The 16,564-nt window shown below is 48.3% G+C and overlaps 1 protein-coding gene across 2 annotated transcripts; it reads left to right on the top strand.

Moving 5' to 3' along the window:
• Positions 1-50: 50 nt before the first annotated feature.
• On the top strand, positions 51-14,841 carry DDX24 (DEAD-box helicase 24). Of its 2 annotated transcripts, XM_081144090.1 has the most exons (10): positions 51-148; positions 754-927; positions 1,423-2,142; positions 4,338-4,877; positions 5,901-6,054; positions 6,328-6,843; positions 9,097-9,172; positions 10,848-11,036; positions 12,265-12,394; positions 14,299-14,841. In XM_081144090.1, exons 2-10 carry the CDS (start codon positions 852-854, stop codon positions 14,580-14,582), a joined length of 2,685 nt encoding a protein of 894 aa, XP_081000216.1. In that variant the 5' UTR covers positions 51-148; positions 754-851; the 3' UTR covers positions 14,583-14,841. The 2 variants fall into 2 exon arrangements, with proteins under 2 accessions (XP_081000216.1, XP_081000217.1); XM_081144091.1 differs by lacking the exon at positions 754-927 and having other exon boundaries at positions 57-148.
• The last annotated feature ends 1,723 nt before the right edge of the window (positions 14,842-16,564 follow it).

Below are 16,564 nucleotides of genomic sequence, written 5' to 3'. Positions count from 1 at the left end.
CTGAGGGCGGGACTTCCTGCGTAGAGCGCCCACGTGCGTGTGTAAGCTCCGCCCCGGAACTGCGGTAGGCACTGCAGCTTTCCCGTGGCGTCTCCTGAGGTGGTTGGCCCGCTGGTGTCTGAGGGAGCCGCGGCGGCGTCTCCACACGGTGCGTGAGGGAGCTGGAGGGGAGCTGGGGGCGGGCAACGGGGCGCCCATCGCGGGCCTCTCCAGGCCACGACTCCCGGGTGCAGGGAGGGCGGCCGCCGGCCCAGCCACGCAGCCTGCCGACCGCGCTCCGGGGCCCATCCTGGGGGCGTCAAGGCCCGGAGGCCTCGGCTGCGTCGCTTGGTGCGCTGGTTCGGGCGGGAGACGAGGTGCGAACGCCCATCAGGGGGCCGGGCGCCGCGAGGAGGGGCCCGGCTTTCTCCGCAGGCCGCGGGGCGCGCCCCCGTGTGCGCGGCATCGCCCGCGCCTCTGGCCGTTGAATTCGGGTTGTCTGCGATCCTGGCGAGCGGGTGCGGTGGGCGAGCCTTGCCGCGTGCGGGTGTGCGCACCTCGCGAGGCGCCAGGCCAAGCGGTTTTTGACCTGCGTCACCGTCTTTGTACTCGCGGGCGGATCCAATGAAACAAAGAGCCACCCCCCCCACCTCCCCCCTTTTACAGACGAAGAAAGTGAGGCTCACCGAGATCATCCGTATGTCCAGCACAGACTCGGAGCTGGCGAGTGGTGGCCCGGCTTTGAACCAGAGTTCACCTTTGTCTTTTCTACAGGATGCCAGTTTTCTTAGCCTTCCCGAAAAGGGGCGACATGGATCGAGTTCCACTCAAACTACTTGTGCTTAAATGGCTTTTAAGTCACTTCACATGGAATGAAAAAGCTGGATGGTTTTAAGCTATTTGGCAAAGGCCAGCGTGGTGGAACAGCCATTTATTTGCCCTCTCGAGGTAAGACTTGAGAAGGAAGCTCTGTTCACTTTTAATAAAGCTGGCCCCCCCCAACCCCACATTTTTACTCTGCCTTCAAAGTGGCTTGGGTGTGGCAGGTGGGCGAGCTTTGTATCAAACATTTGGTGACTTAGATATTATTAGGCCCTTGCTCGTTTTAAAAAGATGAGAACAGTGAGGTTCAGAGAGGATTAAGCAGGGCTCTAAAGGCACACAAACAGTAACTATTGGATCTGGACTCCAAACCCAGTCTAGCTCATGTATCTCGGCTCCGTCTTCTGTATCCCCCCTGTTCCAGGCCAAGCCGCCTGCTTTGTGGGTGTATTTCTTCCTTTGATCTTCTCTAGCCGGGAGCATCAGTGTTAGAGCCATCTTGGAATCTTCACTTCTTTGCAGGGCCTGACATTCGATAGGCTGCTTAGAAAACATTTGTTGTCTCAGAATCCTACGCTTCTCAGTTGCCAATGTAATGAAGCGTTTCTCTCTCCTTTTCAGCAACCATGAAGTCGAAGGGGACAAAATCAAAGCCAAAGTCACCGAGCTGTGGCAGATTTCAGAGGAAGGGAATCAAGGTTGTGGGAAAATGGAAGCAGGTGAAGATCGACCCAAACGTATTTGCAGATGGACAGATGGATGACCTGGTATGCTTTGAGGAACTGACGGATTACCGGTTAGTCTCCCCTGCCAAGAATCCCTCCAGTCTCTTCTCAAAGGAGGAGCCCAAGAAGAGAAAGGCCCAGGCTGTTTCAGAAGGAGAGGAGGAAGGAGAGTGTAGCTCTTCAAAGAAAAAGATGAAGTTGAAGAAGAGCAAAGATGTGGAAACTGAAAGAACCAGTGCTCAGAAAGAGTTTGAAGTCAAAGATGCTGAGCCAGAGCCCCAGGGAGATGGCACAGTTTGTCCTGATCCAGAGGTAGGGGAGATGGCATCAGGAACACCGGCCCTGACTGTTCTTAAAAGGAAGAAAAAGAAAGGGAAAAAAAAATCGGAGCCTTCCCAGGGAACTACTCCAAAGGTGCCCAAAAAAGCAAAGACATGGATGCCGGAAGTGCATGACCAGAAGGCAGATGTATCAGCTTGGAAGGATCTGTTTGTACCCAAGCCAGTTCTCCGTGCTCTCAGTTTTCTAGGCTTCTCTGCACCCACACCAATCCAAGCTCTGACCTTGGCACCTGCCATCCGTGATAAACTGGACATCCTTGGGGCAGCTGAGACAGGTAAGGGCACCCTTATCTGCCCAAGGCAAGATTGCTTCTGGATCGAGCCTGTGGCTGCTAAGAGGCTGGATGACTGAGAGGGAGGGAGATGTTGGGAACATAACCACGAAAGCAACGTTAAATATGTAAAGGCAGCCAGTTCTGGTTGAAATCTGCCAGTTTCTGATCAGTACCCTAGGCAAGTCACTTTATCTCTCTCTCTCAGCAGTATAGGCCCTTTTTTTCCCTATTTTAAATGGAGATAACAGCAGTACCTATTTCTTTTGCTGTGTCGGTTAAACATAAATGTCTCTCTCCTTTTCATCCCCAGGTATCCTCTGATATTTCCATTTTTTCTCTCCTTTGTGCTTTTCGTTTTATACTTTAGATGTGTTAGAAATCTCAAAATACATTTTTGTTATTTTTGTTTTAAGTGGTCAGTTATTTTTAAGAGAAGTTTAAGAAAAAGGACATTGCCCGGCCGGGCGTGGCTCAGCTGTTTAGCGTCAGCCTAGGATCCAGGCGATCAGGGTTCGATTCCTGGTCAGGGCACATGCCCGAGTTGCAGGCTTGATCCCCAGTGGGTGGCATGCAGGAGGTAGCCGATCAATGACATCTCTCTCATCATTGATGTTTCTCTCTCTCTCTCTCTCCCTCCCTTTTCCTCTCTCTGAAATCAATAAAGATACATTTTTTAAAAAAAGAAAAAGAACATCTTTTATGTTTACTCATGTTACTATTTCTGGTGCTCTTCATTCCTTTTTGTTGATCCAGATTTTCTTCTACATGAAAGACTTCCTTTAATAATTTTTATAGCTCAGGTCTAGTGATGATAAATTGTTTCAGCCTTTTTTTTCTTCTTCTAATTTAAAAAAATATATAAATCTTTATTGACTTCAGAGACAGGGAGGAGAAGAGAGAGAAACATCAATGATGAGAGTCATTGATCTGCTGCCTCCTGCACGCCTCCTGCTGGGGATCGAGCCCATAACCCCAGGCATGTGCACTGACTGGGAATTGAACTGCGATCTCCTGGATTCTAGGTTGATGCTCAGCCGCTGAGCCACGCCCAGCTGACTGTTTCAGCTTTTGTATGACTACAAATGTCTTTATCTTGCCTTTTTTTTTAATTTTTTTTTTTTTTCAAATATATCTTTATTGATTTCAGAGAGAGGACAGGAGAGGGAGAGAGAGATAGAAACATCAATGATGAGAGAGTCATTGATCTGGCCACAACCCGGGCATGTGCCCTGACCGGGAATCGAACCCTGATCGCCTGGATCCTAGGTCGACGCTCAACCGCTGAGCCATGCCCAGCCAGGCTATCTTGCATTTTTTAGAAATAAGTTTTTGCTGAGTATAGAGTTCTAGATTGTCAGTTACTTTTTCAGGTCTTCAAATACAAATATTGTTACACTGTCTTCTAGCTTTCATTGTTTCTGATGGAAAGTGCTGTTTTTCTTACCCAAAGTTTTTGCTCTTTTGTTCTTCTGATTCCTGCTTATAGCACCTCGTTTCCTTGTGGGCTTTTTAATACTGAGAGCTGCTCATTTTCCTCTGAAAATTATTTGTGAGAGTTCTTTGAGGCCTGTGACAAAAGTTTCTTCTTCCAGAACTCATTTATTTGCTTCTGCTTAGGCTTTATAACTTTGAAACTACTTTAAATTCTCAGCTTGAGGTGTTTTGTTTTGTTTGTTTTTACCACCCAGATGGTAGGAGTTTGGAGACTCCTTGTACATTCAGAGGCCAGGAGGGAAATGTTCAAGCATAAACAAAAGTATGCTGACTTAAAGTTTTCTCAAAAACTAAGAATTTTTTTTATTTTATTTCCTCCTTTCCTGCAAAAGAAAGGTCTTGGGAAAGTACTGTGCAGATTTCCATTTCTTACCCCCACAATGTGTTATTCCATCGCAACAACAACAAAACACAAACATATACAACTTGCCCATCTCTTTAGGGTTTCATTGCTTAGACATTTGTCTGTAGATCATCATTGGTGACCTCAGGTTTCAGTGCCACTTTGCCAGATTTTCCGCAGGCTCCCAATTATGGGTGTGTGTGCTGTAAGGGAACTTATGCAGGGTGAGGGGTTTTGGGTTGGTCGGAGTGGCACTTTGCTATTTCAAGGGTTCCTTACTCTGTGTAAAAGAAAGAACCCCAGACAAAAGCATGTGCATCTGTTGATTCATACTGTTTTTGTTTGTTTTATTTCTAAGGAAGTGGGAAAACTCTTGCCTTTGCCATTCCAATGATCCACTCAGTGCTGCAGTGGCAGGGGAAGAAGCCTACCCCAGCTCTAAGCAACACAGCAGCGCCACCTGGTGAGGCTGAGACTGGAGCTGAGAGTGGGTCACCCAGCAAGGCTGGAACTGAGTCAGGACCCTTGTCTGATGAGGTTGGAATTGAGGGCGAAGCACTGCCCAGTGAGGCTGGAACGACGGCTGGAGCACCACTCAGCAAGGCAGGAGCCAAGACTGGAGCTGCCATCTCAGACCAGGCGCTGCCCTTCTGTGATGATGATGCTGGTGAAGGACCATCTTGTCTGGTTGGGGAGAAGCCTGTCCCCAAACAGGATGAGGGCAAAGAGGAAGAGCTTGACGAAGAGCAGACTGCAAAGCTAAAACAAGAGCTGGGTGGTGAAACCATCCCCTGTAAATCACATCCAAAGCGTCCTCTGCTTGGGCTGGTTCTGACTCCCACTCGAGAGCTAGCCGTCCAGGTCAAACAACACATTGATGCTGTGGTCAAGTTTACAGGTGAGGTCTAGTTCTATTTATTAAGGATTTCCTGAGAGGATCCTAGGTGGTGGGGTGGAAAGGTGAGTGAGCTGTGGCTATTGCCCTCCAGGGAAACCTTATCTACCAGAGAATTAAGCTCTATAGGAAATTGAGTGACACTTTCTCAGTTGTGCTAAGAATCACACATAGCTAATGGCATTCTAGTTGTACAGGAAATTAATTTGTTGGATACAACGGATGCTTAGGACAGGGTTTGGCAAACTACCTGTTTTTGAAACTAAAGTGTAGCCACACCCATTTGTTTATATACTGGCTTTTGCACCACCTAGGCAGAGTGGAGTAGAGTTAGTAGATGTGACAGAGACCACTTAGCCCACAAAGCCAAAAATGTTTACGATTGACTCTTTAGGAAAAACTTTGCCATCCTCTGCCTTAGGGCATTAGACCTTAATTCTCTCGTGAACTTCCTTTTGGGAACTGCACAGTGGTAAAAGCAGCAGTTACTTACCAAGCTCTTACTGTGTGCAAGGTACTTTGCTAAGTGCTTTGCCTGCATGATTCTGTGTGTGTCTTTCACACTCAGTACCTTGAGAAGTCTTCCAGGAAGGAGGTGAGAAGAACACCAGGCATTGGAGGAGATTCAGATGAATTCTAATTGAGGGGAATGGGCAGGGCTTCCTGGGGGAGGTGTATCACAGCTGCAAGTAACATTATTCCCAGCATGTGGTGCACCTCTGCTTAGTTTTTCTGGAGCTTTGGTTGTGAGCATTCCTGGGTTCACATGTATCCCTTCTGTTTTGGTTGGAGAGGAGGGCATAGAAAGAAAGGAGTCTGGGGATGTAGGCAAGGCCCAGATCCTAGGATACTTGGTAAGCCCTCTAGGTGTGGCACCAGCAGTCAGGCCATGCTGGCTCTTTTAGCACTCCCTGGAGAGGGGCGCTATGCTGGTAACTGGCTGCCTCTAATCCAGGGGTGCCTGCGTCAGCTTGGAAGGGAAGCAGCCAGACTGACTAACAGTGTCCCTTATGTTTGTTACCATAGGAATTAGAACTGCTATTTTGGTTGGTGGAATGTCTGCGCAGAAGCAGCAGAGGATGCTGAATCGCCAGCCCGAGATTGTGGTCGCCACTCCAGGCCGGCTGTGGGAGCTAGTTAAAGAAAAGCACCCTCATTTGAGCAACCTTCGGCAGCTCAGGTGAGACACAGTAGCCCCCTTCCCTTCCACCCCCTGTTCTGAGGGCCTGAGGTGACATGGTGTGTGCAAGTGCCTTCTGCCTGTTACAACGTGTCATGATGTGGTGCCAGCCAGACCTTGGCCTTTAGAGCACCAAGCATGCATGAGGGAGATTAGTTGAGGCCCTTGTGATGGTGGCTGTGTGTGTGTTGAGGGTGGGTGGTGGTAGAGTGCTCTTGATGTGTCCTCTTATCTGCTATTAACCAGCTTATATGGGGCTGTCTGGATCTACAGGTGCCTGGTGATCGATGAGGCTGACCGAATGGTTGAGAAAGGCCACTTTGCTGAGCTCTCACAGCTGCTAGAGATGCTCAGTGACTCCCAATACAACCCAAAGAGACAGACACTTGTTTTTTCTGCCACATTGACGCTGGTACATCAAGCTCCTGCTCGAATCCTTCACAAGAAGCACACCAAGAAAATTGACAAAACTGCCAAACTTGACCTCCTCATGCAGAAGATTGGCATGAGGGGCAAGCCCAAGGTCATTGACCTCACAAGAAATGAGGCCACTGTGGAGACCCTGACAGAGACCAAGATCCATTGTGAGAATGATGAGAAAGACTTGTATCTATACTACTTCCTGATGCAGTATCCAGGCCGCACCTTAGTGTTTGCCAACAGTATCTCCTGCATCAAGCGCCTCTCTGGTCTCCTCAAAGTCTTAGACATCATGCCACTGACCCTCCATGCCTGCATGCACCAGAAGCAGAGGCTCAGAAACTTGGAGCAGTTTGCTCGCCTGGAAGAGTAAGTCAGGCCCGTCCCGGGGCCCAGCCTCTAGCCACTGGGTCAAGGTGCCAGGATGGTGGGGAGATGGGGGGAAGCTACCTTCTGTCATGGGACCTTATCAGTAGATGGTGTCCTTGTTTTGCACAGCTTGAGGCAGGCTCGCCGCCATCTTGCATATTTGGTTGCTGGTAAGGCCCAACAGGAACTTCCTTAATAATGAGCAGTGGTGACAACAGTACCTGCCATTATTAAACACTTAACAGTAGATTAAGTACTATGTTGGCATTTTAGAGACATTACTGCATTCATACACTTCTAACATTTTCGAGAAGCAGAATAGATTGATGGTTAAGAGCACAGACTGGAACCAGACTGCCCGAGATCAAATCCTGTCTGTGCCACTTCTGGCTGGTCAAATTACTTCTCTTTTTCAGTTTTCTCAGAAGCCACCTCAGAGGGCTGTGAAGAAGATTAAGTGAATTTGGGCATATAAAGTACTTAGAACAGTGCCTGTCATGTAATATATACTTGCTAAATGTTAGCTTTACTATCATTTAGCATGGTTATCCTCATTTTATAGGTGGAAAAAAGTAAGATTTAGAAAACCTAATCAGCTTGCCCAAGATTTCTCAGCCTGGCAGAGCTGGGCCTCAGACAAGCCTGTTAGACCCCGGAGCTGGAGCTGTCCCCATTGTCCACCTGCTTCCGAGTCAGGCTGATGCTCAGGCGGCAGGTTCCACACGTCAGGCTGAGAGGCTGGGAAGCTGAGCCTGACTCCAAGCTAGCACTTGCCCACAGTGTTTTTGGTTAGGTTCCAGGGTGATTAGTTTCTAGAACAAGTGTTTGGTTTACCTCCCTTTGAATGTTGGTAGGTAGAGTTACTGATTTACTGGATCAGGGCCAAATCTGGCTCATTGCCTGTTTTGTTTTTGTTTTTTAATTGATTTTTTTAAGAGAGAGAGAAATACCAATTTGTTCCACTTATGCATTCATTGGTTGATTCTTTTACGTGCCCTGACCAGGGATTGGACCCGCAACCTTGGTGTATCAGCACAGTGCTCTTAACCAACAGAGCTACCGGCCAGAGCTCACTGCCTATTCTTGTTAGTAAATTTTTATTGAAACATAGCAAGGCTTATTCATGTATTATTTGCCTGCTTTTGCATGTAATAGCAGAGTTGAGTAGTTTCAATAGAGATTAATACCCACAAAGCCAAAAATAATTTGCTGTCTGGCCCTTTATAGACAGTTTGCAGACCTTAGAGCAGTGGTTTCATGTTCTACAGGCTGTAGTTTCCCACGTATTCCCCACCCCTGCCCCAGATACAGGGAGGTTGGACCCTGAATGGCCCAGAACCTTGTTTCTAAGACAGATCTCAGGTGCTTTTGACTTTCCTGGAACTGTACATAAAGAAACACCACCCCACACATATTATCAAGTGCTCACTATGAACCAGGGGCTAGTGCAAAGTCCCATGGAGTTTACACTCCAGTGGAGGGAAATAATACATTGAAAAATATGTGCAATGGTACCTTGGTTTTCGAAGTCTCCGTTGAAGGACATTTCAAGTTACGAACGCTGTAAACCCAGAGGTAAATGCTTCGGTTTTCGAACACTCCTTGGAAGTCCAATGTGCCCCACAGCTCCCGCTGAGGGCAAAATCCTGAGGCCTAGCTGTCGGCTGTGGATCCCTCGGTTTTCGAATATTTCAGAACTCAAAGGGTCTTCTGGAATGGATCACATTCGAAAACCGAGGTACCACTGTAGTTTGTTAGGTGGTACTGAGTGCTAACTAGTGAAGTTGTATGGGGAGTTGTGCAGACTGTGTGTGTGTGGCCAGGGAGGCTTCTCTGCTAAGGTGAGGTTTGAGCAGAGAATGGAAGTAAGGAGATGTGAATAGAAGACCTTTTATGACCTTAGGTGTAGCAAGTGGAAAGGCGTGAAGGCAAGGGCATGTTTGACATGTTTGGGAAGAAAGGGGGAGGGTGATAGGAGATGAAGTCACCAACCTGGGATTCGTGTGGCTTCACTTAATTCACTTGAGGTGTTCTTTAGTATTGCAGACTGTGGCTTATCGATTATGGCCTTGTATGTACCTTGGGGGTTAATCTCTCTGAACCTAAGTTTCTGAATCTAAAAGGGAGATATGTACATAGTATTATCTCATAGAGTGTAAGGGTTATGGTGTTTAGAGTGTTCAGCAGGTGGTAAGAATTTGATTAGTGATCGTTATTAGGTATTATTAATGAGCTTTCTTTTTTTTACTACAGTTGTGTTCTCCTGGCAACAGATGTGGCAGCTCGGGGCCTAGATATTCCTAAAGTGCAGCATGTCATCCATTACCAGGTAGGGGCATCAGGGAATTTGTAGATATCTCCCAGCATCAAATGGGGAATTTTTTTTTTTTTAAATATATCTTTATTGATTTCAGAGAGAGGAAAGGAGACGGGGAGAGAGAGAGAGAGAAATATCAATGATGAGAGAGTCATTAATCGGCTGCAGCCCACAACCCGGGCATGTGCTCTGACCGGGAATCGAACCCCGATCACTTGGATCCTAGGTCGACGCTCAGCCGCTGAGCCACGTCTGGCTGGGCCAAATGGGGAATTTTTAAAGCAAAGGTTGGGAGAGGGGAGGAAGGGGAGGGAGGAGGAATTGTTGGTCCCAAGGCCTCATGCAGCAGAGATACCACTGGCATCTAGTGACCAACCAGCTGCTATCACTTTTGGAATGCTGGTGAAATTTATTCTCAAACTCTTGGCATTGTCTGATATCAAAGAGCCACGCTCTGTTTTACTTGGGCAGGCTACATGGTATTGGCAGGTTAAAGTCTTAGTTTCTCCCATGAAATGGGGATAATCAGTTTAGCATATAAAGGGATTACTTTGCTCTAGAGGAGTAGAAAAGTGTGGTAGTTAAAACCTACCTGAGCTTAAATCCCAGCTGTATAACCTTGAGCAAGTTGTTTACTCTCTGTATTGCGGTTTTCTCATTTGTTAAGCGGCAGTTATAGTATCTCATTCTTAAGTTCTTATTAGGGTAAAGTAAGCTGTTATTACATGTGAAGAGCTTAGAAAACCAGTAGCACGTTGTAAGCACTTAATAAATGTTAGCGGCTGTTGATACCGACATTAATATTAGCATATACCCCTAGTGTACATCCCTAGTGAATATCAGCATAGAGTGGTGGGAGGAGTAGGCTTCATAGTGGTGCTTAGAGCACTGCATTGGAAAAGATGTTGAGCATTATCTGGGCTCACTGGAAAAGACTGATATTGGCTAATGGTGTGTCCCATGGGAATAGGGGGGAGAGGGTGTTCAGCACCATGCCATGTTATCTGTGGATAATATATCCAATATATATTGGATTAGAGACAGCTTAGCCCAGGGTTTAGGAGCTGGACTGCTTCAGTTCAAACCCTGGCTTCATCACTTAGTTGGATAACCTAGGAGGAATTGCTTAATATCTGTGTGTTTCAGTTTTCCTGTTCTAGAATATGGATAATCTTAAAAGCATCCATTTATGAGGAATAAATGGGATAATACATGCAGAGGGCTTGGAATTGCCTGGCACGTTGTAATCACCAATAAATGTTGGCTATGATTACTGTCATCAGTCATCCATGCAGAGTTCATGAAGAACGAGTGGAGTTTTTAGAGGGAGTATAATGGTCAGGGCCTTGACTCAATATGACGTTGGCAGTTTGGGCCTGAGTCAGGGAGAGTGGGGAGGACTAGAAAACAAATAAGGAGTGACTGGCATTTCCACTTGAGTAGTCTGAGGGCCTGAACCAGGGCAGGGGCACAGGAGGGCAGATCCTGAACAGTGAATGGGCAGTAAACCTGGGGACAGTTTGAATGGGGGCCTGGGGGAGGAGGGCTGAATCAGTCCACGGTGCTGGAGAGGTTCTGGCTGCCTGGCTGAGAGGGATGAGGGTCCAGCATTGGGCTGCTGTCCCTGAGGGGAGGAGCAGTGTTTGGTGATGGCCATATGTTGACCTCCCAGTTCCTCCCTTGGCAGGTTCCTCGCACCTCGGAGATTTATGTCCACCGAAGTGGTCGAACTGCGCGTGCCACCAATGAAGGTCTCAGCCTGATGCTGATTGGGCCTGAGGACGTGATCAACTTTAAAAAGATTTACAAAACCCTCAAGAAAGATGAGGACATCCCATTGTTCCCTGTGGAGACAAAGTACATGGACACGGTCAAGGTAAAAAGAAGTTGAAAGCCCAGTGCTAATGAAGGGAGGAACCGTGCTGCTCCTTTGCCTTGAAAGTATAGCCCTTGGAGACCAAGTAATGGTTCTACCAAGACCTAAACAGGGAGATTCATTAAAAAAAGGAATGGGGTGCTGTACCTGGCATAAGGAAGGGAGTGGCCAAAAGTGAGGAGTTTTCTCCTTGAACCCTTTCTTCACTGTGTGCCCCTAAAGCCTCCCCACCTCCTCTGGACAGAGCAGGGAGCCCTGCTGCCTGCACATCCCCTGGGATGGTTGTAGGGAAGGGAGGCAGTGTGTCTTGCTGAGGCAGATACTCAAGCTTTGTCACAGCCCTGAAGCAGATGCCAATGATTCCTACCTTTGGGGTTTTATTCTAACTTAACAGGCATTCGCTGAGTGGATACTGCTTTCTGTGAGGAGAGGGCATCCCATAGCAAAGTGAGTGTATGCTCCATGCAGGGCCATTGGCCTGCGAGCAGGCCAAGACCATGCTAAAGTTAGGACAAGTGAAGTACTGTGGGACCAGGGGACAGACGGTCAAATTGGTAGGAGATGAGGTTTCCTCGGAGTCCCCTGAAGGCAGAGAGAGGTGAAGAGGAGATGAGATTCCAGGAATTGAGGGAGCCAGGCATGGGACAGTTCAAGGACTGTTGGCTCCTCTGGCTCAAAAGGCATGTCAGCCATATGGGGAATGTGGTGGAAGCTGCAGATGGAGAGGTGGAGGTACAGAGGATAACCTTTTGTAAGGAGGATTAGGAGCCACCCTGGCTTTTCGCGGCTCCTTTCCCTCACATTGCAAGATCTCTCCCTTGTCTAGGTGTATCCTGTCACTGCAGTCTGTTCCCAGCACCCACGAGAGGGAGAGTGAAAGGGGGTAGGCAGTTCTGTGGGTTTGTTATCCCTGTGAATGAGAGCTAGGCCCTAACTCCAGGCTGTTGGGATGTTTCAGGGTCTCAGCTCAGGCGTGGAAGCCAGCTGTGGTGCCTGGGAAAGTGTTCTTTGGACACCTGTAGACTGGCAGTCCCACTGAGGCTGGCTTTCAGGTTTTGGTTCACCGGCTCTTGTGATTTCCTGTATGCACTTGTGTAACGATTGCTCTGTGCCTTTTTATCATGAACCACTGATCTCAAGAGGGTTTTTAAAACAAACTTAAATAGACTTTGTTTCCCAGAGGCCTGAACCCTTTGTCCGATGAACACTTTCTGTTCCTGTCCCTCAGGAGCGAATCCAGTTAGCTCGGCAGATTGAGAAGGCCGAGTATCGGAACTTCCAGGCGTGTCTGCATAACTCTTGGATTGAGCAGGCAGCAGCTGCCCTGGAGATTGAGCTGGACGAGGAGATGTATAAGGGTAAGTGGGCTGGGTGGGACGTGAGCAAGGGCACATTCAACTTGTTTTGTTTTCCCTTCAGCTTTTGTCTTGTTGGAACCTCCCCACTACCATGGATCCTGTCAAAGTCAGCAAGATGCCTTTCCCTTCTTTGTGACAGGCCCTAGTCCCAAATGAGCTGGAAGCCCTTGGCCTTTGTTCCGTCTCTCTTGTTTGTCTAGAGCCTTCAGCTGCTACCCACATGTGGAGGGGAGGTAGTGACTTCGGGAGCAGGCTTTGTGGCCATACTGCCCATGTTTGAGTGCTGGTCCATTCCCTAAGGGCTATGTTACCAGGTCCAGTTTCTTAATCTCCCTGTGCCTAGGCTGTCCTCATTTATAAAATGCAGGTTATAAGGAACCTACCTCATGGGGTTGTTGCGAAGATGGCTTGACTTAATGGATTTAAAGTGCTTACAACAGCCCTGGCCAGGTAGGCCAGTTGGGTAGAGTGTCGTCCAGATACACCAAGGTTGTGGGTTTGATCCCTGGTCAGGGCACATGTAAGAAGCAACCAGTGAATGCGTAGATAAGTGAAATAACAAATCTATGTTTACCTCCCTCCCTCCCTCTCTCACCCCCCTTCCTCCAAAAAAAAATAGTAAATTAAAAATTTTTCAAGTGCTTATAACAGTGACTGGCAAGTGGAAAGTATTTTATACATTTCAAGTTACTGATGATTGTTATTACTACTACACCTGTCTTCCAAGCTAACAAAGCACTTTGGTCATCATCTCACCTGATCTTTTCCATGGTTCATGACCTAAATAGCAGGAATAATTATCCTTTTACATAGGGGAACTAGGGGCCCGCAGAAGAGAAGCAATTTGTGCAGGAAAACAGTTCCGCCACCAGGCGTTTCCTGAGCCCCCACTCTGAACCTGGGCCCGAGGCTAAAGATTCAGGGATACATCTGTGTGGTACCTGCTCTAGGAAAGCTCCCGAGTCTAAGTGGTAGAACCTCATCTAGAGCTGACAACACCAGAGTTTGGTCCAGTGCTCTTTCCAGGCTACAAATGAGCAGCTCAGCTGGGATGTTGGTAACAGATTCAGAGGCAGACATACTACTGTGTGCTCAGCATGGAAGCCAGAAACCAAACCACAGCTTGATGACAGTGAGCTAGTCCTCCTGGTTGCTTGGGCTTGGGGCCTGGGCTGTAGATGCACAAGGCTCTGGCTTCTGTTCCCGAGGATGGGCTGGCATGGAGCCCTTTGGCTGTGCCTGCCTCTGCAGGGGCAGTCACAGTACTGGTGGGAGGTGCAGGGGAGCTGGGCTGCATAGATGGTGTTTCCTGTCTCCTGAGAGGTTTGTAGCTGTTGAGTTGTCAAACCCTAGGCTGCAAGTGGGTGGGGCAGAGGAAGAAAACATTCAAGTCCAGAGACTTGGGTTCTAATCTCAGTTTGACAGCTCTCTGACCTTTGGTAAGTGACCTCTGAGTTTCCTGGACTAAAATGAAGATAATTCCTGTCTTAGAGGGTTGTGGTGAGAAGTAAAGGACAGAGTGGCCCTGAGTATTCCTCGTAGGCTGTATTAGAAGTTAGTCAAGACCAGCTTCTGCAGAGAACTCTTGAGTCCTGCCTCTCCAAGAGTTCCAGAACATTTTCTTTCTTTTTTTTTTTTTTTTTTAAATATATCTTTATTGATTTCAGAGAGAGGGAAGGAGAGGGAGAGAGAGAGACAGAAACATCAATGAGGAGAGAGTCATTGGTCAAGCCTGCAACCGGGCATGTGCCCTGACTGGGAATTGAACCCTGATCACCTGGATCCTAGGCCGACGCTTAACCACTGAGCCATGCCCGGCCGGGCCCAGAACATTTCATCATGAGTGTCATCCATCAGGAGAACGGTCTTCTAGTAAATATGACCCTTTCCTGTTGTGTTTCAAGGAGGAAGAGCTGACCAGCAAGAAGAGCGTCGGAGACAAAAGCAGATGAAGGTCCTGAAGAAGGAGCTGCGCCATTTGCTCTCCCAGCCATTGTTTAAAGGTGACCTGAAAACCAAGTATCCCACTCAGTCTGGCAAGCCGCCTGCGCTCATGCCGCCTCCAAGAAATGGTGAGTCTGCTTTGAGCTGCCTGTCCAAACAGAAGGAGAAGAAGCCAAAGCCAAAAACAAAAGAGCAGCAGCCGAAAGAGCCACAGCCAAGTACGAGTGCAAATTCACTGCCCTAAGGAAGTGTGCTGCTGACCACCATTGTGTCCATGTTCTCTGCTTATATGGGGAAACTCCCACCTTTCATTTCACTGCACTGTTTACCTGGTTGGAGAAACCTCTCTCCCCCACACCACCCCATCGAGTGAGGGACCTCTGCAGATTTGTGCTGTTTCAGAGGAAGGATTCTGTGCAGCAGCTTCTGTGTTTCTGTATTTCAGTGTTTACAGGCTCATGTGTTCATCTTGGTTTCCTAAATTAAAAACATTAGAACCAGCATGTCATCCTGTGTTTTTAGCCAGAATATGGGGACTCTGTCCTAGTCGTCTGGTTGCAGGGTGCACGTCGGGGTGTCTTACCCACTTGGCAGTGTGAGTGGAGCAGGATGCCAGAGTTTTGCAGGTCACTGTAAAATCAATTCTGCCTGGGTCCTCAGCATATGTTTCTGCTTTTCCCCACAGCAGAATCCTTTGCTCCAGGCTCTCTACTGCTTGCTCACAGCTGTTGTTCTGTCTGAGCCACCATGAGGGGTGGGCAGGGAGGAGGTGGTTGTCCTCAGGTTCCAGGAGAACACAGGCTTCCTTAACATCAGAGCCACGTGTGGGGAAGCCAATAGTAGCTTGTGAATCTGGTAGGTGAGGCGCTCAGGACCTGGCCCTGTTTCTCTGGCCTCTTCTCTCCGCCCTCTTTTGTGACAGAGCTCGTTGCTTCCCGTGGTCCCATGTGCCCCTTCTCTTGTCCTGAGCCTTTGCATCAGCTTTTTCCTCAGCCTGATTGCTTTTCCCATCCTTGAGCCCTGCTTCTCTTCTGTCATCCCTGAGCCCCGGGAGTGAAGGCTTCCTGCTGTGGGCTCCCAGGGCACCCACGCATACCCTGGCACAGTACTTGCCACACTCCTATGGTCTTTGCTGAGCTTCTGAGATCAGAGGCTGCTTTATTGCCTCTTGCAGCCAGGGGTGGTGTGTAAATGTGCTGAGGGAACCAGTGACCTCCTGGTGCCACCCGGCTTTCTCTGGGTCGGTGTGGATGAGTAACCACAGTTGCCACAGTCGTAGGACAAGCACCAGTTTCTGTACAGCTAACTCTGGGCCTCTAAACAGATTTCTCTCAGCCTCATGGATGGCAAGGTTGGTAGGATGGCAGCAGTATTCCCTCAGCCCCTTTGGCTAACTGCAGCAGGATAGTTGGTCTAAACTCAGATTCAGGTATCGTTGTTGACCAAGCACCAGGCACCGTTAGGCTCTGTTAGCTACCTGATCACTTCATCTCCCTCAGGTTCCTGAGACATAAGTCTTAGTATCTTTTCTGTAGCTGAGAAAGCTGACAATGTTCAAGACTTGCTCGGGATCACACAGCAGCCAGGAGCATAGCTCAGTTTGGAACCCTGGGAATTTCCTTGTAGGCCCAGAGCAAGTTAAAGTGCTTTGGCCTGGCTGGGCATGGCTCAGCAGTTGAGCATTGACCTAGGATCCAGGAGCTCGTGATTCAATTCCCAGTCGGGGCATATGCCTGGGATGTGGGCTCAATCCTGGGTCAGGGGTGTGCAGGAGGCAACCAATCAATGATGACTCTCATCAGTGATGTTTCTCTCTCTCCCTCTCCCTTCCTCTCTCTGAAATCATTAAAGATATATTTAAAAAAAAAAAGTGCTTTGGTCTTCAGAAGCAGCAGTGTTGCCAAAGAATGTTTCCCCAAGTCACCAGAGAGAATGCAGAACACAGTCCTAGTCTGTGAGGTAGCTCCTGAGTGACAGCTGTCAGGATGGCAAGGGGACTCCATTTTCCAAATGATACATGGAGATTTAGGAAGGCTCAAGGTCCCTTAGCACCTGAGCCATGAGAGCCCGGGGCGACTTGTCAGAGGCCTAAAAGATCCACCAAATGTACACTGACATCCTGCCCTGACCCTCTAATGGTGAATTCTTTTTTTTGTGGGGTAACATGTTAAGGGGGTAGGTTTTAAAAAGATGAGGCCGGCCTCCCAGACAGTTTTGCTCTCTGAC

Source organism: Miniopterus schreibersii (assembly GCF_964146895.1).
Source record: "Miniopterus schreibersii genome assembly, chromosome: 1".
In the NCBI taxonomy this organism is placed as follows: domain Eukaryota; kingdom Metazoa; phylum Chordata; class Mammalia; order Chiroptera; family Miniopteridae; genus Miniopterus; species Miniopterus schreibersii.
This window is presented reverse-complemented; position numbering and strand designations above follow the sequence as displayed.

What these genes read in the sequence shown, in the direction of transcription:
- DDX24 (XM_081144090.1), top strand. Translation starts at nt 852, where the DNA reads ATGAAAAAGCTGGATGGTTTTAAGCTATTTGGCAAAGGCCAGCGTGGT. An exon ending in CAGTTTGCTCGCCTGGAAGA is followed by an intron (nt 6,844 to 9,096) that starts GTAAGTCAGGCC and finishes TTTTTACTACAG; the next exon opens with TTGTGTTCTCCTGGCAACAG. An exon ending in GGACGAGGAGATGTATAAGG is followed by an intron (nt 12,395 to 14,298) that starts GTAAGTGGGCTG and finishes TTGTGTTTCAAG; the next exon opens with GAGGAAGAGCTGACCAGCAA.